Below are 27922 nucleotides of genomic sequence, written 5' to 3'. Positions count from 1 at the left end.
TCCTTTTAGCAGTATTTATTCAGCAACACTTTGACACATCGCGATTACAGCAGACATTTGGTTGCACCTTAGGCTCAGCTTCATTTTTAGTTTTTGTCCAAAAATCATTGAAAGCTGTTTGTGTCGATGCTCACCGTTCATGCTGCTTCGCCGGTTAGCATCGAGTGACAAGAATGCGGGTGGAGGTAAGTTAAATTACAGTGTAATATTGATCAATAACGTTGTTGCCACTGAGTAAGGTAAGTATCTGAATTACATTGAGTCAATTTTCTTTTATAAAGTCTAATAATAATAATAAAAATAATAAGTTCCCAAAAGAAGGTCTCTGGTATATCCTCATGCTCATCAGATTTCCTCCATGGGAGAAACAATATTAAGACCATTCAACCAAAAGGGCTTCACAAATACGATCTCCATTGTATTTGTGAGTTTGTAAATAAATAAATATACACATAAAAATAATTTCTTGTTCTTGTCTTGCGTTGATTTGTAAGAAAAGCGATGTGGAGCCAAGACTCTTCTTTACTGTTATTCTGTGTAGTTGCTGTGAGATGTCCAACATGCATGTAGGGTTTACAGGCAGGACAGAGTCATCCCGGTGCGTTGCTTATTGTTACACATGCACATCCACTCATGGATGTGATGTGCAGTCAAACATGACTGTGTCACTACTGTGTTTCTACCAGGTCACACCATGGGTCTCTATATCTGTTAAAGCTGATGAGCTGGCAGTGAAACTCAGTGAGTGCTCTGGGCATGGGTGCCACTTCCTCCCATTGGCTCCTCCCACTGTAGAACACCTGCACAGGTGACCGGGAGACAAAGAGGGTAAAAGATTATTCTTCAGTGTTTGGGCAATTATTTAGTTATATGGTCAAATTGGAAAAAAAAAGTCTCTGCCATACCTGAACCTCATCAGTAATCTCATCAGGAGAGTAATCCCCACCCAGGATGTAGATTCTGTCTCTCATACCAACAGCACCTGCGTTGAAGCCAGCACACTCAAACGACCCCTGTCCTTTCCACACACAGGTATCAGGACAAAAACTGTAAACCTAGATGGGGAAACAGTTTAAAATGTTAATGTATATATAAATAGATAACACTCTCAGAGTATTGTGCAGTCACAGTACCCATTAAACGACCCACCTTGTATGTGGAAAGGTCACAGAGGTGCAGTGTATTGTGAATTGACACCGCTTTGACCAGTGTGGCATGGAAGAATTGACCAAACTCTGCCACCAGGCGGCTCCATTGGTCGTGCTGGGTGTCGTAGCAGAGGAAACAGTCCAGTGAGGGGTTGAAGGAGTCCGTTATTTCTACCTCTGAACCAAGAGTGTAAATAACGGTGTCACAGGCACTGGCCTCAGGATAGAAGATGGCAGTTGGTAGTGGGCTGACTGAGGACCAGGTCTGAGTCAGAGGGTTGTAATACTCAACCTAAAACAAAAGAACATATATTTGTTATGGTAAAAGAATTACTTTTGCCATGAATATAACTGTAAGGATATTTGAGTCACCTCCAGCAAATGGGGAGCACCCTCTCTGGTTCCCTTCGTCCGCCCTCCTATAACGTACACTCTGTCCAGGCAGGTCACAGCGGTGTGCATGGTGCGAGGCTTCAGCAAGGCTGGTGCAGGGGAGCAGGTTAGAGTCACGGGACAGAAGCACCAAACTTCATCAGAGGCATCATGGATCGGTTCTGCCACATGCAGACGAATTGCTCTGCAACAGTTTCCACGACAACCACCCGTGACAAACATCTAAAGTGGAGAGGGTGGGAAAACAGGACGTGTATATTAATAAAAAACAAGGTGTGCTTTAGGTGCGTGCAGGGCTAAGGCTAAATTGCAATGACTGGACTGTCTTAACTTTAAATAAACCATTAGCTCCTACGGTAATGGTTGTTAAGGCCGTGTGATTGTTTAAGGTTGCTTTTTAACCAATAATAATAGAAACATATCATACTATGTAGCTATTGTTGCTACATAGATACGCATCCATGATAGAAACATATCGTACTATGTAGCTACGTATTGTTGCTACATAGATACGCATCCATTTCTAAAGAGAAGCCCAGTCTGCTGCATTTATGTTGAAAATGTTAAAGCTAGGTTGAATTTGTTAACATTGGACACATTCAAATTGTAAAAATCAACCTTCTCTGCAAAGCTGGTCAGATATGATCCGGGCGGGTCTGGAAATGTGGTCGATCCGTCTGTCCCATCTCCCGCTGGCAACTCTTTCCATTGGTCTGTTTCCAGACAGTAGCAGAAAGTGTGGCGGATTTCACCATTTTCCTCTGTCTTATGGATGTAAATGTAGCTCTGTGTTGTTGCAGGTCTGGCGTCAGTGAGGAGACCATTGTACTGGTTGTGTCTGATTTGGGCATCGGACAGCAGGGTGAGGCAGGGCTCATCATTGCAAAGGAGTGTGTCTGAACTCTGCAGTGTCTGAATGTGAAGGCAAGACAGCAAGATAAACACAAAACTGCAAACTGCATTCAATCTGAATTAAGTAAGTGATCATACTGTACCTTCAGGTCAGGGGCAGGCAGATGATGGAGTCTGGTCAGGGATAATAGTCCCGGTAACAACTTCTTTCTTTCTGGGATATCGTACCTTACCCATCTAAGGACTGACATCACCACCGCTTCTTCACTTGGCACATTTAGGGCATCAGAACGCAAGCATATCTCCAGGACATTTATCTGAAAAAAGAAAAAAAAATGGATACAGTATATACAGTATACAGTATATGTATGAATCAAGCAGTTTTTGTTGTTTTACAGAAATACCTGCATATCTAAGAAGTCTTGAGTTTTGGAAAGCTCAGAGAAATTCTGAACCACAAATTCTTTGGCACTTCGTAGAAGAGATGCTGAGCCATAGGCCTCAGCGAGAGACAGGAGAGACAGACAGTTACATAGATCCATGGTTCCTATCAGAAAGTCACTGCAGGCTCTGGAAAGTACTGCTACCTGAGCAGACAGAAACAGTAGAACTGGTCCATAAACAGTTCACATGTTTATATGCCGTACATATTACACCAGGTAATTGACATTGCTTCATTACTTCTAATATTTCATGCTTTCAAACCTTCCATAACATTTTAGATTTTGAACCAATTAAAAACTTAGAAATATTAACATACAGAGACAGAGTGTTTGCTACCACATGCGTGTGCTTCCAGTTAATTAAAGTTATACCTGCAGGAAGGAAGCAAGCTGAAACAACATGTCTATGTTACTGTCTGTAATGAGGCACTCTCCAGAGTACGCAAAGTCCAGAAAAGAACCAACTGCCACTGGACACTGGTCATTTAGAGTGACTGACCCATCATCACGTTCTTTCATGTCTACCTCGAACATAGCCCTAGACACAGACAAGACATCTGTTATTGTTATATTATATATACAGATACATAGACAAACGAAATGAAAGACAGGTTAGATAGATAGTTAGTTAGACAGATACCTGAAGAAATCACTGCAAGCTGCCAGGACACAACGATGGCATGCAAAACTGCGATCCTGGACCTTAATGGTGAAGTCAAACAACAAACCTCGATCCCTCAATGACCTGAGCATGCTGAGGAGCTGCAGTCCATGGGACTCAGAAACCCGTAGCAGGGTCCGGTGCTCTGGGGCCCCGTTTTGTTGTGGAACGATGCCAGGTTGACTGTTGGAAAGGGTGTGGATTTTGCAGTTGGTGATGCAAGTGGATGACTCTTGATTTTCGTCCATCTTCCCTTATTCTGACAAAATTACAAAAAGTACAAAATGGTCAAAATGATTTACAAAATAAAGCCAGGCCAGATATGTTCCTCGGTAATAGTAACTGTAGCCAATTTAATGAAGACAGTGGTCGTAGTGAAAATCCATGTATCAATGTCACACAACTTCAGATTATCAGGAACCTAACATATTATCACTGAAAACATTTTTTAAAACACATAATTTAATGTCTGCCACACTGATTTTAATCAGAAAAGTAGTGAGCATTTACATAAAATCCGTAGAAGAGCTTACAAAAAGTACCTTTTACGTTTGCCAACTATTCTATTGCAATTAGAAAAACTGTGCACCGGCTAGTGGTAATGAATCAAATAAAAGCGATACTCACAATGTCAGCACCTCGGACAGCTCTTCTTATACGATGAATGAATGCAACTTCCGGAAGCTGGAAATCACGCGAGGGTTTTACCCTTCCTGGTTTTTGCGCTATCTCGTGTGGTTAACATCGTCACAGTGCGGTTTGGTCGAGTTTTAGTTGGATTTCTTTTCTACCGTCTCTTCGTCAAGCCCTCTCGAATTGAACCGACGTAGCCAGCTACCTTTGTTTACGTCATAAGTAGGCGCAAGGGCTACCGGGAATTATAGTTCTCCGTCATTGACGGCTATTATCAGTACAGAAGAAATTAACTATCTAACTATATTAGCTAAAATTGTTTTTATTTTCTACATAATGTTTGTTTGTTTGTTTCTTTTTTACAAATATTCAAATAAATACACCCATAAAGTAAAAATATGAATGTACAATATACTTTAATACCACACGATGGCGTAAATTTACTGTGAGTAATTCTCGTGGTGTGTGGATTAGGGGGAAAAATATTGAAAGATTAAAAAACTTCGTATTCTGCATACCCTGTCACATACCCTGTCACAATAATATTTATACGTCTAGATATGTTTTCTCCATTGGATACATTAATTGTGCAGGTATAACATCGTAATTATCTCCATAAGGTGTGTTTGAACAAAAATAGTTTGTAAATAGGGTTTTATGCGGCACATCCGATGCATTTTTTGTTGTTGTTGCAATGAATAAAAATGACTAGTTAATGACCCCTACTACGTCTTCTTATATTAATGTTATTGCTACTTTTACTGCTACAATACCACAAGTTCTACTCATTATAATAATCATCATCACCATCATTATAATATTAACTTTATTTTTATTATTAAGTAACAAACTAATCTAAAAATCAAGTAGTAATAGCTACATTGTAGTGGTGATCAGATGTTACCTCACATGTCCTCTTGTTAACTTACACTGGTCATAAACATTTTATTATTGACGTAGAACTAAAACAATTATGTTATTATTATTATTATTATTGTTGTTGTTATGAAAACCGGGCCCTCTCTCTCTGCATCCCTGCATCCCTCTGTCCTTCTCCCTCCCTCCTCCCTCTGCCCCTCTCTCCCTCCCTCCTGCCTGTGCATCATCCCCATCCCCCACACAGTGGCCGTCCCTCTCTCCGTCTCTCCGGGTGAAAGCTGTCTTCCCATCGCCACTAGCCCCGACTAAACACTGCTGTAGCAGAGCTAGTCTGAACCGACCTGAGCTGAGGCAGTCACACAGGAGAGAGCACCTATACACAGAGGAAAGCGGTTGTTTTCCCCCTTTGTTTCGTCAAGACTTTGGTGAGTCTTATAGGCTTTTTATTGTTAACAACATTTTTCTTTTTATGTGCAGACTTTTTTCAACCCTTTCTTCCCTCTCCGTATCCTTTCAATTGTCCTCCGTTGTGTTGTCGGTAGATGGAGTCGGGAACTAGCGGGCTAGGCTAAATATGCTAGTTTAAATAGCGGAATGTAAATGGTTGTAAGGACGAGTTCGGTTATTCTTTTAACAATAATGTTCTATAGCTTGATGGTAGATATTAGCGGCTGGTGTGCCGCAGGGCTCCACTGTTACTTAGTGCGTGTGTTTTTTATTGTCATTGCTGCGTGCGCCCGAGCTAACAAGCTAATTAGCCATTAGAGCAGAAGCGTGTGGAGACAGAGAGACTTACACAGTGCGAGAGATGCGGGGATGCTACGGCGGGTTAGCACTCGTCCTTTCAGGCTAACACAAGACTTGTGCTAACATTAGTATTGTGTGACCCACACGGATTCTTGCGGCGGAATGGTTTGAATTGCGTGACGCTAGCATGCTGCTAATATTGCCATAATTGGCAAGATGGCATCTCGATGTTGTTATCTAGAATTCGTGGATTTTCAAAATGGTGTCTTAAAGCTTGTTTGAGTGTGACCATTTCTGTCCAGCTATGGCTGTTTTGGCTTCCACAGACTACTCGGTGGAATGCAGTGCATGCCGTCGAACGTAACTACATATCCATCAGCGTTGTAGTGAAAAACACAAATGCGTGCACCCTTTGCAGTATACTGCAGGCTACGACAGGAACAACAAAAGAACAACTGCCTATTGCAGCGACGGCAGTTGGTGCAAACATGTTATTTGAGTGCGACCTGAAGGTGCAATTCAACAGAATTGTGCAGAACAGGCCTGAATCAAGACCGCACTTATAGTAGGGATACAAAAACGCCTCGGTTTTTGATATGCGTCTTTATTTATTTAAATGACGTGCAAAAGTTTTAGGCATAAGAAAAAAACTACATAAATAACAAACATCGTTTTAAATCATTAATACTCACAATTTAGAGAATTGAAATTTAGATAAAATAATATGAAGCCAACTCAATCAAATGTTTGCATTGGCAAAAAGTATGCGTATTTTACGCAAAGATAGATTTTGTTTATGTTTAAACTGTGATGCATAGAATAAAATTTCTTTTACACATTAAAAATCGGTACCTCTTGGATATTGTAAATATATCTCCTCTACATCTTTTGTATTGTTTTTGTTTTCTGCTCTATTGTAAAGTTCAATTCTCATTTAAATATATTTCAGAAAAATATTGTAGCACACATTCTAAATACTACAGAAAAAAATTAAACCTTAAAATGTGTTAGGACTGTGGGTGACATGCACTATTATAAAAAACGAAGTTATATAAAAAGGTGGCTTTGCACACAGTCTTTTTTTTTGTCTTTTTAGCTAGTCTTGTCAGTCAGACAAATATCCTCTTTGTCATTGTATTTATGAACAGGGTTTGGTTTAGAAAGCCCTAAATGGGTTTAAATGGGAATTAAATCCCAGTTAATTCCAGCAACATTTTGTCACATAAATGGCTTTTTATTCATTTTGTCTTTATTGGGAGTGGAAAATTTACTTTAAATCTTTTAACAAGGTAACAGAAATGAGTGACTTAAAACTAAAAGTGAGCAGAAGTAGATTCTCAACTGAAGGTTTATGGTGCACCTTGTCAAATAGTTTCCTGCATTGCAGCTTAACAACTTTTCTTTAGCTTCCCTCTACCTGAAGGGTGCAAAATGTTTTCAAAATATATGTAAAACAGAAGACAACACTGCTGCAATAGAAATTGACCTTAAATTGAGTAGGATCAGTTCCCCAATCATCTCTTTATCCATGTAATCCATATTTGGCATATTTAGCCTGTTAGTTGAGTAAAGGAAAGAGTATGAAAAACATGTCACGTTCTCAAAAGTTAAAGAAACAATAAAAGCTCTTCACTCTGAATCTTTAAGTTAATTGTCAAAGCTTACAATTCTGAGCTAGCTTCCACGTAGCTTTCCATGCTTTAAACCAAAAATGTACACATCTTACTGGAGGATTTGCAACCAATTAGGTCAGTCAAAATCTATAACAGTGGAAAGTAGGGCTTTAATCAACCAAAGAATGTCTTGGTCACTGAAGCCTTGAAATTTCGGCTGAAAATCGACTAATCGCTACTAGACTGCTAGTCTTTATGTTTATTTGTAATTAATCTTTGCAGCATAATGTGCAGTCCTTGGTAGCATTGTCCACAGTTACATGGTGACAGAAGTTTCCCTTCCCAGTTTGAAAGACGTTTTTTGCGACCTTTTTATGTTCACATGTCTATGGTATAATGGGTATAATGCTCTAGATAAGATGTTGATATCAAGTCATCAATTACCATCATTTTTGCGATTTTGTTTTTTCCAATTAAATCGATAGCACTTGGACTCGGCCTTAGAGTGCCTGAATAAAGAACTTCCACACTTCAGTGCTGACAAAAAATTATAATCATATATTAGCAAGGTTTTTTGTTATAATATCAGACTTTTCCAAATGACGCCATCATTTCCTCGGGTCAATAATTATTGTGCATCCCTTAATATAGTGGCTCTATATCTGTGGTCAGCGCCCAGTGCTTGAGGACGATGCCATGCTCAGTGCATCTCAGTGGTAACCTGGCAGTTGGTGGATTCGAACCTGGGGCCTTCCGGACCGAAGTCCGCTTCCTTTACCACTAGGCCACCACCACCCCGGAAAGAGGAGGAGCAGTGGCTTTGGCGTGTGTTGAGAGCAATTTCATGTGTATTAATGGTTGGCAGTACAATGCAAACCATAAAACTGTCACACTGAAGAAGGCTGGAGTCACTTAATGTTAGAGAAGTCAGCGGTTCACTAACAGACTGTCTGTTCCCCCGCAATTCATTCCCATGTGGTTTGACCAACTTAATGAGCTGCTCATCATGGATCCGCGAACAAAACACTTGCAGATGGTGTCTTCCATGTTCACCTTCTCGTCGTTTATCTTGGCCCACCACATGTCCCTCAGTTCGATCATCAATGTGGTGTTTGTTGAGGCCTATAGAAAAAATACAGCAGTGTAGTAAAAGTACAGTCTTGATTCTCATTCCTATTGGTATAGGTGAATACCTCTTGGAATCTGTTTTCATTATTCATGTGTATTTTAGTGAAACCTGGTAGATGGTTATTTTAGAAATATTATTGTTATCTGATAAACGTCTATTTTATCGCCCACATTTTTCATTGTACATCATTTAAATATACAGTAACTTGGAATCATTTATTGATTTGAACAACTGTAACTGAGGAATGCATATTTGTTGTAGCTTTTCATTTTCAAATGCTACAGGTATATTATGTTCTGCACATTTCCTGTTGAACAGGACAGTTAAATTTGTATCTTACCAGTAATATACTGAATCTTTATTCAGTTATTTCTGTATTTTGGGGAAAATAGCTCACAGTTGTTAAATCCTGTTCTGGTGCTAGGTTTGCATTTAAGCATCTGAAGTGATCAGATCATTATTAATAGTGGTAGGACTGGAGGTAGTAGTATTGAATCCACAAATTAATTTTATCTAGTTCCACCACTGAGACCATAGCCTTGATAGAAATGCAATAAATAGGACGTGACTTAATGGGCTAAGAATGGGCTAAAGATTTTAACTTTTAAAATGAATGAATGAAGCAATTAGAAGTGCATCATTTCCACTACGCTCTCCTCTACTCCTTCGGTGTAATTGTGGTTTCTATTTTAAGTACGGTATTATGGTCTTTTTTTCCTCCCTCTCCTCCCATTTTTGTCGCCCACCTCACCCCAGGCAATAATGTCTGTCTGCTGTTAATACTTTCTCCTGCTATTGATTGTTTATCATCAGTTTAACTGCTCTCTCCATGGTCATAAAGCAGTCTTGTCATGTGTTTATTTGTCTGTATGTGTTTTTGTGTGTATGAGCTGCCTCTGCAGCTTATTTATTTTAGTACTTTTTAATGCATAAGTAATTTCTATTATTAAGTGTTTCTATTCTTTTTTTAATGAAACTGTTCAGTCAGTCAGTTGCCATCCATCCAACATTTTCTTGTCCTGTGTGAAATGAATGTCAGAGCCTTACTTGCAGGGAGCACCACTATAGACTTTGAGACTAGATTTCCAGTATTGTATTGTCCTGCAATCCAGGGATCCAGACCCAAGAGGTGTGTGACTGATGAGATGGGTTTTAGAAAAGAAGAATAGAAGATTTGAACGAGAAGCTGGAAGAGGAGGATGAAGAAAGCAGAGAGAGAGAGAGAGACGGTGTCCTAGATCTTAAATAGCCTGGGGGGTTTGAAGCTTATTGCTCTGGGTCAGGTCTGAATGTGTGCAAGTCAGAGCAGGGATTTATGATTCCATCACGCAGCCGTTTAATATTGCCCCAGGTCTTGAACTTGTATTTGGTTGTCTGCTATGACTTTGTTCACAGATACTTCTAAGGTAGTGCTTGATATTAGTGTTCTATCAGTACCAGACGTTTGGGCACATGTACCAAGTGAATATTTGGAACACATTTATAGTACTCTTTCAGATAACCTAGAGAAAATGTGAGTGAATTTTTCTAATGTCTTGGGTAGTTTTTTTTTTTTTTACGGCTTCTGAGCACAGGATGTCAGTTCCTCTGCTGTCATAATGATAAGAATCTTAGGCCCAAGTGTCTTTCCCAGGAACACACAGGCATGCAGCTGTAAGGCAGTTATATGATTTATGCATTTTTGTGTATTTATACTGTCACTATACTTTCATACAATTTGGGGAACACTTAATAATGTTGGTTCTATTCTCTTTTGTGCTCTAGTGTGGAAACACCTACCAGTTTTTGATTAGTTGCCTAAAGTGTAAACGCCTGCTGAGGCATTATGTGGGAGGATGAAGTCAATGTGGGGGTTGTGTGGTATTATACATGGTTTTCCGGAACTCTGTGTGTGTGGGGTGGGGGGGGGGGGTATGTGGTTTAATTCAATCCTTTTCTCCACCTTCCTCATTAATACCTCTTCATCCTCCCCCCAGGGTGCTGGAATCTCCCTTTATGAAATAAAACCTGTGTTATGGTCTTGAACTATACTGTATTTATAGGCATTTAAAACATGTACATAATCTTCAAAGTGGTTAGGGAGCTACTGTTTGTTTTACTGTGGTAGCCTGAAGGCATACGCTTCAATTCAATAACCTCTCATTGCACAGTTGCAGAGATTAGCAGAGTTCTTAGAAATAATTCCAATTCAGTCAGTGTGTAATAGTCTCGCTGGTAACAAAATATAGCAGTCACATATTCCCAAAAAAATGTATTTCAAGGAAATGCACATGCTAGATGTTAACAGTAAACAATTTACTATATTGCTATAAAAAAAACACAAGAACTACATAATTCAAGTTGTAATGCCACCTACTGTATTGAGGAGAGCCAATGTCAAGTGTGCTCTCAGTTGCCAGTCACACTGTTGCTCAATTGATCTCCCAATCATCTCACAAACACACACTTTGCGCGTCCCCCATGCTGTTGCAAGTGATGGAAAACACTTGAAGTTCCATGAACTTTTGGGTTTGAACTGGTTTCCAGCATTCTCAACAGAAGACATTACTTTGCAGCTCATCTAACACTACAAACCAAAACCACCAACAAATAACCAAGCCGCAAGTATTTTTTATCAAATGTTTCCTACTTATCTGTTAATTGGAAGCGCATTGAGCTGCATCATCGTGCTCAGTGTGAGGGGTATGACAAGTAGGGAGAGGGAGTAAGGCAGAGGGAAATTGAAGACAGAAAAGGAAACAATCAGAAAGAGGCAAAGTGGCAGGTTTATGAACCTTTTCTTAGGGCAAAAGTACATATTGATATAAACAATATGGTCAGATTTTATATTGCATATAAAATGTATAGTATATATTATTGTAAAAACTTGGACATATTGCCAGGACCCACGTTTTACCAATATAGCATATCACATCGGCAGCATTTTGTGTTTGCAGCAGCACCCGTTTTCAGTGTAAATCCAATTTTCTGATAAATGTCTTTCCCTTTCATCATGGCGGTCAGGCACTCAGTGACAGAGTGAGAAGGGCTTGTTTCTTTAGCCAGAATTCAAGGCTGTTAAGGGATTCAGTTATTGCTTTGATTTTTGCACCCTGCTGAGAGATAAACTACTAGCAGATAAGTGAAGGTGCTTGACATTACATGCATTTGATCTTTGGTTCCACAGCCTGCGTGAACACCTGTCCTTTCACTGATGGAGGGGCTGCTGCACAGCACCATTCCCTGTTCTCATTGAAGTATGGTTTGTACCAAGGCAGAAGGATCAAATTACAGCAAGGTTGCATTTTCTAAGTGGTCAAGAAACAGTGATCTGATTGTGTTTAATATGGCACATGCAGTGAATGGCATAATATACCACACTTTGGACTTTTGTTGCCTGTGGCCATTTGACTCTAGAGGAATGATGGCTGACAGAACTTCGTTACATCTTTTCATGAGTGCAGTAGCCACATGGGATACATGTGGATCCAGCTCAGCTGAAATTTGTGTAAAGTGATTTATAGGGCATTTTCACAATAAAAGTGCAATGTCATATCATCAGAACAAAGGCATAAAATTCAATTAATTGAAAATAAAATTATTTTGGTTAAGGAAATGTATTTCAGTGTAAGAGGTGATTACAGAACGTGGTCTTACTTACTTACTGCAGAAATGCCTTTGTTATGTTATTAGGTGGTGTGCAGAAATGCCTTTGTTATGTTATTAGATTCATTTTGTTATTTTTCACAATTTTCTTTCATTGTGCTGAAAATGGTTGTTTGGATTCAGTGTGCTGGGAGAAATACAACATCATGCATTCATTCACTCAACGCTGCGTGTACTGAACAGAAGTAAGATAATAATTGTGTGTGTCACAAACTGAAGTACAATAGTAATGCTTAACAACTTGTGCATTTCGCCCAATATCTATATTACTGTTGTAGACAGAACACTACCGGATCACTGTGCTCATTTATGTGCTTCACTGCACTCTGTCCAGAGGACACCATGTCATCCTCATCAGCACTTTTAGCTGTGTAGCAGCTGCCTCTTTCTGTCTGCACTCAACAACACGGCAGCTAAGGAGTTCCTGGTACTTTTCTAAATTTAAGGCAAAAACTCACTTACTGTGTCTGTTATTTTGTACTTTCCTACTGAGTAGCTGAGGGTTTTTCTGCATATGCATCATCCACATGCATCATGCACATCATAAACATAAACAGATGCAAATTGGTGTAATAGGTTATTATTTCAGTTTTCAGTTTGCAAAAATGGGATTCTGGGCTTGAGACATCATTGTCAGGTTTAAAATAGTGTGAGCAAGTAACACATCATTGACTGACATCCTGATGTACATAAAGCATCTTGCACCCCACCTACACCTAAAACAAAGACATGTTTAATTGGACACTCCTACTTCTGGCTTTTCTGTTGTCTCGCGTTTCCTTCTATTTCTTTTTCACACACACTTGTTAGACATGTTGTGCTGCCTTGTTCTCACCTTAAATTTCCAACACCTTTGTCTCACTCTCTCTCTCTCTCTCTCTCACACACACACACACACACATATAATGAACATGTCTATTCATTCACAGCAGTAATTGGATATATAATGAGTATTTGGAGGTTGAGACCCTTAACCTAAGGGTGGCTTGAGTGGCTTGTTTGTGGTAATGCCTATTGTGTCTTTCACACCACACAGTGGTGTGAAACACATTAGTTTACACATTTAAACTTAATTCAAATAAAAATTTACAAGTGCATTAGGAGGTTGTACGGAACAAGTGCAGTGGTAATTATTTTTAAACATTTTCTTGTTTTTCTCCTCCTCTCCTTTGAGACAAAATTTCCTGTTTCAGTAAATGTCACGGCTGATTTGTTACTGGGAACAATCATTAAAAAGTGTGAAATGGAAAAAAATCTACAGTTATTAGGGTTTGTTACAAAGGGTTGTTTTTCAAAAAAAAGATTCTGCTCTTACCCTCATGAATAGTTTGCAGTAGTGTTTAGTAATGCCTAAAACAAAGTTAGAACTTCACTTATACAATTTTATTTCCTATGTTGAAAGAATTGTTTTGTTAGAATTGTCTTTTAAATAAAACAGTAGGGGGTTGCAGAAAAATTGTAAATTACTGGCTTTAACCTTGATATGGAAAGAGAAAATGTTTGAATATAAGACATCAGAAATGTATTAACGTGTATCATTACGTGTGTGCCTGTGTTTGTGTTTAGTAGCACAGTACTTGTATATAAAATAACTGTATGTATATATGCTTATACAGTCACTTTTTTGCAAATTTTGAATATTGGTTTTTACTATCTAAGAACTTGTTTTTGTCTTTATGAGGAGCTGATCTTCTTTTAAGAGTTGTTAGATCACATGGTTTGATTGTAGCCCATAATGGACTAAATGAATGCACAACATGTCACATACAAGGGGTATCTGAAGGTTTTGTGTAAGGAACTGTACATTTTGTGTTTGTTTGTTTGTTTCTTTGAAAGCATGTAGCTTTGGAGAAATTAGTTTATGCTCAACCTGGATTCAACCCTGAAACTTTTAGGAAATATTATATTACAGTTTAAGGAACAGAGGCTCAGTCAACAGTAGTATGGACAGTCAGGCTAGGTGATTTATAGTGAGTCGGGTTTGATGCATGCACACACTCAGATTCACACATGCACACATTCGCGCGTCATTTCTCTTTTTATTTCTTGGCTGCGAGGCTCTGTTTGTGCAAAGCTCTCGTGGTTCTGGCTCATTTATACTTGGTCCTGCTCATTCATGTCCCGCTGCAAGACACTGCTTTTTTAGTACCTTGTTTTGTCCGCTGTTCCTTTGTTCTGCTCTTTTTGTCACCCAGCTGCTCACTGGGCGTGTTGCACTCTTTCATATACTATCTTTGCTTTGTTCTTTGCTGCTTGTATTCATTATTTTTATGAAGCACATCACACTATATACATACAATAGGCTGAGAGACTGCAACTGAGACAAAGCTGGCAATGCTTACCATGGCTAATAAATCCATGTATCCATGCCTAATTGAAATCAAGCGGGAAGAGATTTGAGTGGAATCACTTTGAAATCCAATTACTGACTAACTCCTGATGCATTGTGCAGAGATGATTGGCATCAATTTTGACCAATTATGATTTCCTTCACTTGGCAACATGTTCCAAAAATATACAGTGTTTTTAGGTGTTCTACATTTTCTTCAATAATGAGTATGCTAAATTATGCTATTAGAACAAAATGTTGTTTATTACTATTTCTTCATATACATCCAATTGTCAAACTAAATAAATTAGAAAATACACATCATTAACTGTTCAAAAATATTAATATAATTATTGGAATTTTTAAAATTATCTTTCATGTCCCATCCCTGAATCAAATCCCTGTTAGTGTCCACATCACAGTGCATCTTGAAAAGGATTCATTTTGCAACTTTTACTAAGATTTGACCAAGCTCAATAATATTCAGATAAAATTTTGAACAGGATGAAACCTAGTTTCACATTCACATTTATTGATGGCTATAATTTACACTCAGTCACTCAGACACACTCTCCTGATCACTGCCACCCCCTGCTGCTACCACTAACCATTTGCTGTTGCACTATTGCTTGCTTTTTTTTTTTGTTTGTTTTTATTTTCTCCTGTGTTTCGTTGTAATCATGACCTCTCGCTGTTTTAATTTCAGATTTGCATATCCACTCCCACTCCTTCCTCCTCATTTGCATACAGCAAGAATGGCGAGCGGGCATCCCACAGACAAATTCAGTTTCATGTATCAACCAGACACGCACAAGAGGTACGGGACACGCATGCACACACAAACACACAAACTCATTCCTACACAGGTTTGAGTGCAGGTGGTGCAGTGGTGAAAACAAGGCAGGTTGGAAACTGTTGACGAGCAGAATTCGATGTCACATTGAAACCCTGGTTAAAATGGGCCTTTTTTTTTAGTAGAACATTAATGAGGCTGGTGGTTGCAAGCAAGGAACGTCCTTCTGCCTTTCTTTGCCTTTTAAATCTGACTTGGAGATTATTGTGTTTATATGTCTAATGGGTGCAAAAAATATTCTGGCTAATATATATGTCTTGCATCTACCTATTATTTTTGTCCCTTTCTTATTTTGGCCCTGTCCCCTCCTACGCTCTGCTTTTCTCTCTCAGCAAGAACAGATTATCTTCAACGATGAATCCAGTCTACAGCCCTGTGCAGCCTGGCACCCCATACGGAAACCACAAGAATATGACCTTCACAGGTAAAATGAGACATTTCACGCCAACATTGTTATGTCACTGCATGGATTTAATGTAAAATGCTGTTATTTAGCCCGTTTATATGGATTAACTATAGCTGTCAGAGGAGGAGTACAGATACATCGATAGGAGGGTATTGTTTTTTTTCCCCACATGGTTGATTGGCCTACAAATTTACTTGTGACTTTTGACTTTTTTTTTAGTTGGATGATCATAATAAAATTAAAGTGGCCGCCCAAAGCCCTGTTGACAATTGTTCAAGATTAGGCCATAAGCATATCTTTCTACAGTACTTTGTACAGTACAAATGAGGAATAGTTCACATTTGATAGCTGAATATGCTCAGGATCGTCAGCATGTGTTAAAAGGGAAGTTGATGTTTTGGTCTGTGTTTTGTTGACACTTTGGGTGTAACCTATTCACATTGTCAACTCAACAGTAATTTCATCAAGCTCTTTACATTTGACTCTGACATGTTTGACACACGAGACACTTCCTCTTATACAACAAGGCACGTAATTGAACTGGTGCAAGAGATCATTTCCCCAGTTTCTCTGTGTTTTGTTTAATACGCTTGAGGAGTAAAGTGAGATTACTGTGGTGCCCTGTTCACTTTACTTCTGCTTGTAAACATGACACCCAGTATGTGTGACCCAGTTTAAAGATCAGCATGATCTTGACAGACAAACGTTAACAAAAGGTCTATTCTATGTTTATTGATTTTTTTTCACCACTTAATGTAAATGCATTTAAACAATACAAAGCTATATAGATATTGATTTTTTGTTGACTGACTTATTTAACTCCAGCCCGATCATAATGGGAAATAAAAAAAGTCTTGTCAATGTCAATATTTAAATTAGTCTCAGGATCAGCTACCTGCACAAAGTTAACTCTAGCTAGTCTTTTTGTATGTACAAATATAAAATGTGTGTATGCATATGTGAATATATATATATATATACGTGTGTGTATACATGTTTGCTTATATTTGTATTGATATGTTTATACATATATTTTTAAATGTTTGTGTGTGAAACACTTTTTGTTCAAGTTCACTCTTATGTGTATCGTTCAGCAATGAAAAAAGTCATTTGAAAATTGTTGCTCATTTTGTCAACAATTTATTTGAATAAAAATGTGATTTATTTATAGTTATCCATATAGGCTGCAATTATTAATTGATTTTTTTTTAATTGGCCTACTACTAATGTTAATGTTTATGTGAGTGTGTGAATGAATGTTTAAGTTGAATTCAAACAGAAATCTGTGGATACAGCATTACTATGAAAACAATATCCTAGTTGTTTTATTGAACATGGAGAACTGTAAACCAGTCCATGTGTAAAAGAAAAAAAACACATCAGATGTGCAGTGTTGCAGAGATCATCGCCCAGGTGTTGTCGACAGATTTCTTTACAGGAAGCAGGCTTTTATTAAGCATGTAAATGAGCCCACATCAGACTTCTTCAAGTTTAACGTTACACTATCTTTTGTCCAACCTTTATTTAACATTTTGCACACAATGGACTATTTGTTCTTCCATAAAACCTGACAAGAACATCTGTTACTCTATCATGTAATGTAAGTTTGTGTTAATTTCTGTGTGAATTCAACAAGTCCTGTTTTAGATATCAATTGTAGCTGTTGAAATTGCTTGTATTTTTTCACCACTGTTTCCCTGTTTCCAAGGTGATGTCTTCAGATTTCTGTTTTTGTCTGACCAGCAGTAGGGAGCAAAAACAGCAGTATGAATTTCTAATGATAGATAACAACAGAAAAGAGCAGATTCTCAAATTATCTTCCCTGCAAAAATTCTTAACTCTTTATTCTTTTTTAAGATTTTAGTTATTATTACCATCCTGTCTTAGCTGCACTGTACTGTATATAGGCTGTATATTGACCTAGATACATGAAGCTTTTCTTGATTATAGACAGAGCTGGATTTAACAGGCAGTTGTCTGACAGCCCATAACAGTGAGCAACACATTCGTTTCTGCTCCTTTTTTATACACCACTTCTTATTGATCTCATCCCTTTTTTTATACTGTGAATCATTTTTCTCAGGTCAAAATCTGCTGTTATGCGCCTAAATGCTGACTCACAATACAACACTTTGTTTGTGTGTATTAATGTGTCTTAGTGCCTCGCTAAAATTTCTGCATTTATCTACCTCTTAACAACCTGGTGGGTGCGTTAGATGACATGTGAGACGTATCCTGCCGAGTCTGCAGTTGGGGCAGACATGTTTTTTTTAGTGGCTCCATCTGTGCACGTCCTGTTCTGAACCTGTGTGAAAATGTGCTCTGTTTAGATGTGTGACTATTTTTTTTTTCCTGTTTTCTCCAATGTCTCACAGGCTACCCAGGAGGCTATCCTACCACAGCTCCCACCTATACACCCAACCTCTATCAAACGGGAAGTCCTGGGTATCCACCAGGTGAGCTCCAACATAAACAGGAATTCCATCTAAAGAAGCGTCTTGTTATTGACTAAGTGTTAAGAGTTAGAGTTAGTGTTTCAATTTTGTTAATTCGGTAAAGATGTATGATTTGATGGTTTTAACAGTTTTAACCATTTTTTAATCAAATTAAAGCTAAGGTTTGTCTCGAGCTCAATCTTTAGTGCAGACATTTATGTTGCTTAGTAGCAGACAAATTAATGCAGTCAAATATTGGTGCATGTAATCACACCAGTCTGTCCAATGTCTTGCACACCAGTAACATTGATGCACACTCCAGTCCATAGGTGGAGATAGAGCATTTGTTTTCTTGTCTCAAAGCTGTAGAGAAACAGTGAGTTTGAACTCCTCTATGAACAGAGTAGGCGGATGAAAAATGAAAGAAAATAAATATTGTTTGATTTCACTTGGTAGATTTATTGATTCAGTAGTCAACCAAAATAGGTGAATTTAAAAAAAAAACTTGATTTTATTATCCTTATTGTGTAAAAATGCCTACAAAGCTTCCACTTAATTAGATTATTGTTTAAATTCCCACAAAGTAGCTTTGAACAACGCTTATGTATCTTTGTCATAGCTGACAGAATGCTTATGTATCTTTGTCATAGCTGACAGCTGGAGCCTTGTTGTTTAGATTGATGATGTTTATGTTGATGGTTGCACAGAAAACATTACTTCAGTGTTTTTTTTTTGTTTGTTTGTTTGATTTTTTTATTTTATTTTTTTCAGACAAGCTAGTTAAAGCTCCACGTCTGTTTGTTTGATTTTTTTTTTTCAGACAAGCTAGTTAAAGCTCTGTTAAACTGCATCTTGGTTGATGTCTGTATTCCTTAAGTCCATTAAACAAACAAACAGTTTTCTGTCAGCAGGGCTATTGTCTACCAGTCATGCACTATTGAGGTCTAATGCCCTGCATACATGCCGGGGTAAAGAATGTGGGTGTGAGAGATTATGCGCAAACACACATGCTTTCAGACGCACACAGAGCAGCTTCAGCATCTCTTTGTTCGTTTGTCCTTGTGTGAGGGGAAGCTTTCATAAGACCTGCTACTGCAGCAGCGTGAGCTAGCTCTTAGCATGTTTAACCTTCAGGCTCCCCCGTGTGGCTGTTAGGGGTTACTGCACCCCAGAGACACAGTAACATCCTAATGTAGCGTCAAATTTGGTGTTATTCTTTAAAAGTTATTCTTTTAAAACAAAATTTATTCAATTCCCATTTACCTATTTTTAGATGCTGATGTGCTTATTTAGACTGATGTTTTAGGTCACCTATCAAAAGGTAGAACCTGGTAGATTTTGTCTACCCACATCGATCAATCCACATTGTAAAATGTGTCCTACTTTAGCAAACACTATTTCACAAATGTGTACCTAAAAATTGGATTTACAGATGTGCATAGTTTATTTATATATATATATATCACAAACAAAATAAAACATTAAATTACTGTTAAATTATTATTTATTTAAAAAAAAAACTAACAAAAAAAAAATTGATATTAGTTGTTTTGTTTTGATGTGCTTGATATCTTTCCCATCATTTCTTTCTATCTCTTCCTCCGTCAGGATATACTGCTGCAGGCACCCCGTACAAGGTGCCACCCACCCAGTCAAATGGAGCACCTCCGCCCTACACCCCCACTGCCACCCCATACCCGGCAGCTATGTACCCCATTCGCAGTGCCTATCCGCAGCAGAACATTTATGCGCAGGTAAGGACACACTTGTTGTGTCTTCTGAACGTTTGGTCCTGGCTTAAGGAAGATGCACCATCACCACCCTCTCACCATCCCTCTCCTGTGTGCGTTTTGACAGGGAGCATACTACACCCAACCAGTGTATGCGGCTCAGCCACATGTGATCCATCACACCACTGTGGTGCAGCCTAACAGCATCCCGTCCACAGCCCTCTATCCTGCTCCTGTCCCTGTACCAGCCCCACGCAACAACGGCATGGCTGCCATGGGAATGGTCGCTGGGACGACTATGGCTATGAGCGCAGGTACCGTGAGCAAAAGTTGCTCTTTAGTGTCTCCTTATGTCAGGGGTCTACCCAAAACTGTTATGATTGCCTTTTTGGAAACCACTGGCAGTGTTCAGTTACAGACAGTCAGAGAGGAGTGTTTAGGTTGAGTTGCACTTGGTACCTACAGAAAGACATGTTTGGACAGGTTCCTAACTCTGGTTGTCCTGAATCCTTTTTTTTACCAACTGGTGTGATTACAAGTGTTTTCATTCAGTTCAAAACTAAAGAAACTTCTTTGATTAGAGGTGAAACGTCTTCACGAAACCAAGACTGAGAAACTAAAACTACAGACAGACTTTTCACTCTTTTGCGATGGAGTGCTGCAATGTTTTGAACACTTCAGAGTGCCTGAGATAATCGTAGTGACAACCAGATTATGACGCCGTAAAGAGTAACCTCACATACGTCTGAAACCAATAACCTTGTCTCCAGAAAGTTCTGCTCCATAAAAACAGACACATTTACAACTATGATGAACAGACTACTGTATTCACCGTGTTGTTGATGACTTCCTGTAGGGACCCTGCTGACAGCACCCCAGCACCCACCGATTGGAGCTCACCCAGTTACTGTGCCAACCTACAGGCCACAAGGGACACCTGGGTACAGCTACGTACCCCCCCACTGGTAGAGCCAACCCACCATGTGAGTGTCTGCCCTACCTCCCCGCCCCCTTTTTTTTTAAACAAACATTACCACCTCTGTGTCCCTTCCCTTTTTTTTTGTTTTAAACAAACATTACCACCTCTGTGTTAATCCACACCTTTATCCCTCACCCAGATCTGGAGTCCACCATCGTATGCAACTGCTCAAATCTCACACGGGCTCTCGCTGGTAACCATGGGAACTCGGCACCTGTCTGAACAAAACTAAAGTGCAACAGCCACTTTATTATGTTTTCTTTTTTTTTTTTTTCTTTTTTTTAGTTTTTTTATATTATGCCACATTCTCTTAACAATATTACAAACGCTGCTTTGGTTTTTATTTTTTATTATTATTTTTTCAGTTCATTTGCCAAACAGTCATTACTTTATTTTATAGGGTTGGGTTTTTTATTTTATTTCCTATTTCCTTCTTCGCTGCGTCTGTTATTGGAACTCCAGAAGGACTCTTGACCAGTCATAGGTGTCAAGGTGTCTCCTGTCTCTCTGTGTGTGTGTGCGTGCATGTTTGTGTGTGTGTATATCCTGCCTGCTGTTGCTCAGTTGGCTGGAAAATATTGGGCACTTACTCCTCGTTATCATTTCCATCATCCACTACAAAGACTTACTGACTTATGCTGCCAAACTTTTTAACAACTAGATATCAGCACAGGGTTTGAACATAATGAAGCTTGTTTTCGGGAGGGGGGTATTTAACCTTTTTTTGTTTTGTTTGGTTTTTTTTTTACCACATTCAATCATATCGCGTTTGTATTTTCGCCTCCTTGGTTCTTCCTTAATCTTCATCTATTTCTCACCTGGTTTGTTTCACTTCCTGCCAAACCTCGATCGTCTTCCAGCACATGGCCACCAGTCTTGCAGTTATTTTGTCCCCTCACCCTTGTCATACGCGTCCCTGCCTCAACATGCCGTGTCCCACTGCCTACTGGCTTTCATTCACACTAATGCATGCACAACTTTAGCCCAGAGCCTAGCATATAGACTTTAGATCTTGCTGCCTCCTTCACGCCACATTCTATGCAGTTTAGTTTTTTTTTTAGTTTTTTTTTTCACACGGTTGGCATAAGTTGATGCGTTTACTAAAAGATTACACTAACAGACAATTGCACGGGTAGTCATGCACACTTTTACACATGTTCAAAGCGATAAAAACATAACACACAGACACACACACTGCCTCCTACAGGGTGATTTAAAAAACACAATCACATGGTAGCAGTTAAAGTTCAGCATCAGTGAGCTCTGCTTTTAACTGACCAACACACAAACACACACAATCACATAAGGTTTGCACAAGGCAAAATCAGACAGGAGTGAAGTGAGTTAAAGGGAATGTGTTGGCGCCAGTGATGGGAGCAGGACAAGACAAATTGAGCAGTTGGTGAGGAAAGAGGAGGCGATGACGACATGTAAAGTCCGTGATTTCATTTCTAAGTACCAGGCATTTGGGTTCCACATCTTCATCTGCAACAAACTGCACTCACACCTCTGCAATTTTTTTTGTTTGCACTAAACATATCATACATCGATTTTCTCACCTTAAACAAAACGCCGTCTCCTCCTCCTCCCTTTCTCCAGAGCAGGACTAATAATCAAACACGGTGCAAAGACAAACCCAGACTCTCGAGCACACAGTCAATAATGGACTGTCATACAGACGATGAATGGTTCAGTCCTTCATTTTGCTTCTTGGTGCCATAAGATCTCCTCTTAACCACACTGAAGCAGTAACACTACTTCAACACAGTCTAATCCAGGAGTTTTTAAGCCAAATTTTCGAACTGTTTTAATAATTTCTTAAGATTTTCATTGCCGATGCAGCAGCTCGACTACAGGAGAAATCTGTGTGGAGTGAAAGAGCAGCAGGATTTTGATCAGTAGCGAACCATTAGACTTTTAGCAGTATTGTGTGGGAAAAACAACCTCTTTTTACTGTGTTTTCATCAACTTCAGTATTCCTTTATGTTTAGATGGCAAACTTCAACAATTATAATAACAGTAATTAAGTAATGACATAAAATGCAGTAGTTAACTCGTTAAGGCTAGGTTTTTCAGAGTAAAGTTCACACGTCTTACTCGGTCTTTGGTTATTGGTCCACAACTGGGGGGGGGGGGGCAGATGCAGAGTTTTCATTGGTGGTAAATAAATAAATAGACGAGGCCTGTGGCTTTAAAAATAAGAGTTTCAAATATTAATGATCTATAGAGTACAGGTTGGAATATCAAAAGGCATTTACAGTGCTGGTAGGTAGATGAAGTGGATTGTTATTGCAATAAAAACAAGAGGGATGCCTCTGGGCTGTTGAACACTTTTATCAGCCTTTTGGATTGATTTTAATTTTTTTTTTAATTGCTATTTGTTGTAATCTCTTAAATATGGATTGCAGGGCTTTTTATACAGCCCACAATAATTATTACAGTTAATGCTAAGAATAGTAGAACATATCAGAAATCTTTGGGACGTGGGTATTGAATAACTTTGTGATGAAATATTGCACAACATAAGAGAACTTGATGATAACAATTTAATGCTAAGCAACAGGTACCTAGGCTTTGTAGTGCAAAGGGTGAGGAGGAAGCAGTTTATATTGTAATTAAAAGTTAAAAAAAATATATAAAAAAAAAAACCCAATGTGGAGTGTTTTGAGGTATTCTTAGTCCTGGTGTTTGTACACTAGTAGGTTAATTCTCAAGAAAATATTGCATAATCTTGCTGTCGGATGAAAGCCACATATCTTTGAGCCTTTTTTTTTTTTTCCTGTATGACCCAGTATTTTAGAGGGCACAGGGTGCGTGCTGTTGGAACAAAGGGTCAGGAAGTCGTCACCTCATCTGGTGAAGATGTGGGGATGGAAATGAAGTGTTTTTTCATGCGACAGCAGTGATGTGGCATGTCATTAGAATTTATTTAACCAACCACGTCTTCTGTCAGTATTTTTATTTTTTTTTGGACTTGTGTATGCCCCATTTTTTCCCCATTTCCCCTCTGGTCGATTAAACATAATGGGTATGCATAATATTCAGCTGTATTTAACTATAGCATTGGATCACTATGTTTAAAAAAAAAACAGTATATTTATACAGCAAGTGGTACAGTTATGTATTTCTAGCCCAGCATGGTTGCATCAATGTGGCAGCTACTGTTTGTGCTTTTAACTGTTTTTTTTCTCTTTCCTGACTTTTCTCACATTATGGAACAAGGTCTGTAAATACAGCGGGAATATGCAGAACACCCTGGCAAAAAAATATTTCGACACAAACCAACTTTTCAAGGAAACAGTTTTTAAAGGTGGACTAACAGAAAATGAAGAACGGCCTTTTTTCCACCTATACAATTATTTGTCTGTTTTTAAAAGAAATTGATTCTCTTCCATACCACTGCAGCGTAAGTACCATTGATGATAAACATACCGTAGTTTGAGAACCACTGGTCTTCATGGTTTTGACCTGTTGCAAAAAGTCCAGGCCTGACTGCTCTGTGTTCACAGATTTCAAACTCCCACATTTACAGACCTTGTGAGGCGTGTGGTTTAATATAGATGGATGGCATTAGTCTTGACTTGAGTGGAGAGAGGAAAGGAAAGTTCCCATAATGCTCTGGCCATCTTTGTCCCGTGGATGCAACGTCAATATAGAAAGATGTCTTGAAAACCCTCCATGCCCTCTGTTCTGTGCCATATTTCGCCAACTTATTTGCTAAGACTTTGTTTTTTTGTTTCCCTCCCAGTACCTGGTGAACTCGAGTCTCTGTTCTGTCTAACTTCCTGTGACGGTGTTTGTTTATCTGTTGCTGTCCTGGTGTAATATTTGACTGTTTCGCTCGTTTTATATTTCTCTTTGTGTCCTGTTAATCCCTCTTTTACACTTTGTGCCACAGCTTTCTCTTAAGAGAACATTTTCATTTTGCCCTCTCTCCTCCCGCTCCAACCCTCTGCTCTGACTCTATCTTCCTGTCATTTAGCATCACCATGAACTTTGCAACTAACTACCAGTTACCCTAAACCAGGGGTGCCAAACTCATTTTGATTCAGGGGCCACAATCAGCCTGATTAGACGTCAAGTGGGCCGGACCAGTAACATAATTACCTGTAAATAACAATTCCACGTTTTCCCCCTTAGTTTCCATGTTAAACAAAGTAGAATTATGTTGAAAATATTCATATGTAATGAAATATTTCACAAACATCATAAACATGGAGTATTTGTGCATTTTTTTAACTTTCAAAATTCATCAAGCGGGCCGGCTTTAACCACCTTTCCGGCTGGTTTTGGCCCACGGGCCTTATGTTTGACATCCTAACTAAGGTGAGCTTCTTAAAGTTATTGGAATTCGTACAGATTAATATTGATCTTTGGCCCACTGGCTTTAAGACAAATAAGTGGCAGTTCCACCTAAGGCTCGTGTTCCATTATTGATATATAAATGTCTTTACAATTAGAATACTCAGTGCAGTTCCACCTAAGGCTCGCGTTCCATTATTATATATATAAATGTCTTTACAATTAGAATATGCAGTTGGTTACACATTATTTTTCCTAGACCCAAGGGAACATTTTCTAAAAAAAAAAAAAGAAAAAGAATTGGATTAAAAAAAATGTTTCGTCCGAGGACCAACGCTCTTTAAACAGAAATAACTGTTTAATTGTGGCACAGAGTAGAATAAACTGATAAATGGCTGAGTTTACCCTCTGCCTTCACCTCCATATTACAATTTGCACTTACTGAAAATTACTGAACACTTTGCTGTGTTTTAAGAAATGCAAAACTGTCTTAACTATAGGATCTTATTTTCTTCTTCTCTTTTTTTCTCCAGCTTACATTGACATTTCCTAAAACTGACACTTGCTTTTCAGTGTATTTTAATTCTGCCTTTGTTTTTATACTTTGATGGTGGTTTTGAAAAAAAAATAACAACACAGGACCATTTGCACCCATTCCTCCCATCATTTCTCCTCCCTGTTTTCTCTACTGCCTTGCAGTTGCCGAGTCTTAACTTCTTTTTCATGAGTATGAGAAAAACACTACTATCACAGCGAATAGTAGACACTTCAATGTTTTTGGATGTTCTGCTACGGCTATTTCGTTTCAAATCGTCAGCAGTTTATCTGTCTTTTGCCTTTTTTTTTTTTTTTTTTTGACACTAAATGTGATGCAAAAAGTGGAAATTCCTTGTCTTCCAAACAAAAGTAAGAAAAAAAAACCACAAACACAGTTGCATTCAGAACAACCCCATCTTTGGATGTTTTTTTTTTTTGTTTTGTTTTTTTTGTACCCAGTTTGCACATGCTTTGGTAGTTCTGTTACCGTAAGGTTGTGTTTGAAACTGAAACTGAAGCCCAGCGTCTCGTTCAGCGTTGAGAGAAGTGAATTTTACGTTAGCTATTTTGGTCCAGAGTGAAGGACCCGCATCAGGCTTGTGATATGAAGTGTAAATCTGTTTTTAATTTTTTTTCCTTTTTTTTTTTTTCCTTTTTTTTTTTTTTTTTCCTTTTTTTTATGTTTTTATGTTGTTGAGGGTTTTTTAAGATCAGTTAGTGATCTTAGTACTATAACTAAGCCAAGTTTGTAATTGTATATTTACTGTAAAATGTAGAACATTGAATAACTATTAAAATTTTCCTATAAAAGGAAGCCTTTCTGGTGTGATATTATTTGTAATGACTGTCAATTATTCCTGACTCGATAATGATTTTATTTGTGGACAAGTTTTCTTTTATGTCTTGGTTTTGGCTCAAAAGAATTAAAGGATAAAATATTTACACGGAAGGGTTGGCCAAAAAGGGCGACGTAATATGAAGGTCAACACCTGCTTAACACTTTGGAACAGCACGGTAGTTAATTAAGGATTAAGTTGACACCAATTACTATTTTCATACTTGCATAAAACGTCCATTTTATTTGGCGTAGTTTAAAAATATATATAATATAGTCAGTAGGTGGCAGCAGTGCAGCAGTTTTGTTTTTGTTTGTTTCTTAGCCACAGCTGTAGCAGCTTATATTTTGTCATCAGGGAAGCACCCAAGCGCATTGAACTTTATTGTTCGCTGAACAAACCATGACCCCTGCTGGGATTCAAACCAATCAAAATCCTCAACTCAAGTCTGATTTTCCAAGCCACACGCTGCTTTTCTGACCTAGAAAACCTATGGTTTAGCAGAAATTAGCTTAGCTGAGCTGTGGTGGACAATGATGATAATAACTAGCTAATCTCACTTGAATACATAATTAGTTTGTTTTGCCTGCCAATAAAGAAATGCTTCTGAAAAACAGGAAAGCATAACTAAAATTAAAACATTGTTGATATACTTTTGTGCGTTTATGTAATTCTTGTAAATATTATATTCCTTTTTTTTTTGTTCCTTTATGCCTGTATAAACCTGTTTCTAATTGTTAGCAATGTGCTGCAGCAGACATTATTACCCAGTTTCACTTCATTATTCCGGTAAATTCTGTATTGTTTTTAACTCTTTTTTTTAACGTTCAACACACACAAACATTTGTCTTCCTATGTGTGTGTGTTTGGGAAGATAGCTAATAGTTACTCATATTTTACTAGCCTTCAGCACAGCAAACAACTAATTGTTTGTTTTTTCTCACTGAGTGAACCCTAATGGTTTTCTCATTACCGCATTACAAACCTGCAGGCCTTATGTCTCTTTAGAGCAGGGGTGTCAAACATACGGCCCGTGGGCCAAAACTCGCCCGCTTAGCGTTCCTGTATGGCCTGTTTTGCAAAATTTTACTAAATATGAATATTTATTTTATTTAATTTTTTGCATTAAAACAAAGAGGGAAAAGACAGAGTTTTTGTTACTCATACCTGATTTAGGGGCTGTCGGAACACAAACACTCATTGCAACTTGATGGAAAGTGATGTTGCAGCGTAAGGCTGCCATTTAAACCCTTCCGCACTCTTTCAATCGTCTTCGGATCCGCAGACAGACATTGGACCGAGGCTGTGAAACAGACATGAGCAGTACTGAATAAACACTAACCCCACCAAAGACACACAGCCTCGTATCTCT

At 38.5% G+C, this 27922-nt stretch overlaps 2 protein-coding genes across 4 annotated transcripts; one reads left to right on the top strand and one right to left on the bottom strand.

The window, feature by feature from the left end:
* kbtbd3 (kelch repeat and BTB (POZ) domain containing 3) lies at nucleotides 1–7809 on the bottom strand. 2 transcript variants are annotated; one of them, XM_025054885.1, is made up of 10 exons: nucleotides 5806–7809; nucleotides 3477–3756; nucleotides 3209–3374; nucleotides 2798–2980; nucleotides 2537–2710; nucleotides 2160–2453; nucleotides 1521–1763; nucleotides 1150–1440; nucleotides 906–1055; nucleotides 1–800 (listed from the first exon to the last, which is right to left on the bottom strand). In XM_025054885.1, the coding sequence occupies exons 2-10, from the start codon at nucleotides 3743–3745 to the stop codon at nucleotides 669–671; spliced, it is 1902 nt and encodes a 633-aa protein (XP_024910653.1). In that variant the 5' UTR covers nucleotides 3746–3756; nucleotides 5806–7809; the 3' UTR covers nucleotides 1–668. The 2 variants fall into 2 exon arrangements, with proteins under 2 accessions (XP_024910653.1, XP_008308000.1); XM_008309778.3 differs by lacking the exon at nucleotides 5806–7809 and adding an exon at nucleotides 4125–5152.
* On the top strand, nucleotides 5272–25079 carry fam168a (family with sequence similarity 168 member A). Of its 2 annotated transcripts, XM_008309780.3 has the most exons (8): nucleotides 5272–5434; nucleotides 15179–15289; nucleotides 15658–15749; nucleotides 18107–18187; nucleotides 19775–19920; nucleotides 20024–20210; nucleotides 20753–20879; nucleotides 21015–25079. In XM_008309780.3, exons 2-7 carry the CDS (start codon nucleotides 15228–15230, stop codon nucleotides 20863–20865), a joined length of 681 nt encoding a protein of 226 aa, XP_008308002.1. In that variant the 5' UTR covers nucleotides 5272–5434; nucleotides 15179–15227; the 3' UTR covers nucleotides 20866–20879; nucleotides 21015–25079. The 2 variants fall into 2 exon arrangements, with proteins under 2 accessions (XP_008308002.1, XP_008308003.1); XM_008309781.3 differs by lacking the exon at nucleotides 15179–15289.
* Nucleotides 25080–27922: the final 2843 nt, after the last annotated feature.

This window comes from Cynoglossus semilaevis, chromosome 4 (assembly GCF_000523025.1).
Source record: "Cynoglossus semilaevis isolate Cse_v1.0 chromosome 4, Cse_v1.0, whole genome shotgun sequence".
Classification (NCBI taxonomy): Eukaryota; Metazoa; Chordata; class Actinopteri; order Pleuronectiformes; family Cynoglossidae; genus Cynoglossus; species Cynoglossus semilaevis.
Note: the sequence above shows the minus strand (reverse complement) of the source record. Positions and strands in the feature narration are given on the sequence as shown.

What these genes read in the sequence shown, in the direction of transcription:
- fam168a (XM_008309780.3), top strand. Translation starts at nt 15,228, where the DNA reads ATGGCGAGCGGGCATCCCACAGACAAATTCAGTTTCATGTATCAACCA. An exon ending in AAGTCCTGGGTATCCACCAG is followed by an intron (nt 18,188 to 19,774) that starts GTGAGCTCCAAC and finishes TTCCTCCGTCAG; the next exon opens with GATATACTGCTGCAGGCACC. An exon ending in AGCAGAACATTTATGCGCAG is followed by an intron (nt 19,921 to 20,023) that starts GTAAGGACACAC and finishes GCGTTTTGACAG; the next exon opens with GGAGCATACTACACCCAACC.
- kbtbd3 (XM_025054885.1), bottom strand. Translation starts at nt 3,745, where the DNA reads ATGGACGAAAATCAAGAGTCATCCACTTGCATCACCAACTGCAAAATC. An exon ending in TGCCTGCCCCTGACCTGAAG is followed by an intron (nt 2,454 to 2,536) that starts GTACAGTATGAT and finishes CTTCACATTCAG; the next exon opens with ACACTGCAGAGTTCAGACAC. An exon ending in AGATTACTGATGAGGTTCAG is followed by an intron (nt 801 to 905) that starts GTATGGCAGAGA and finishes TCACCTGTGCAG; the next exon opens with GTGTTCTACAGTGGGAGGAG.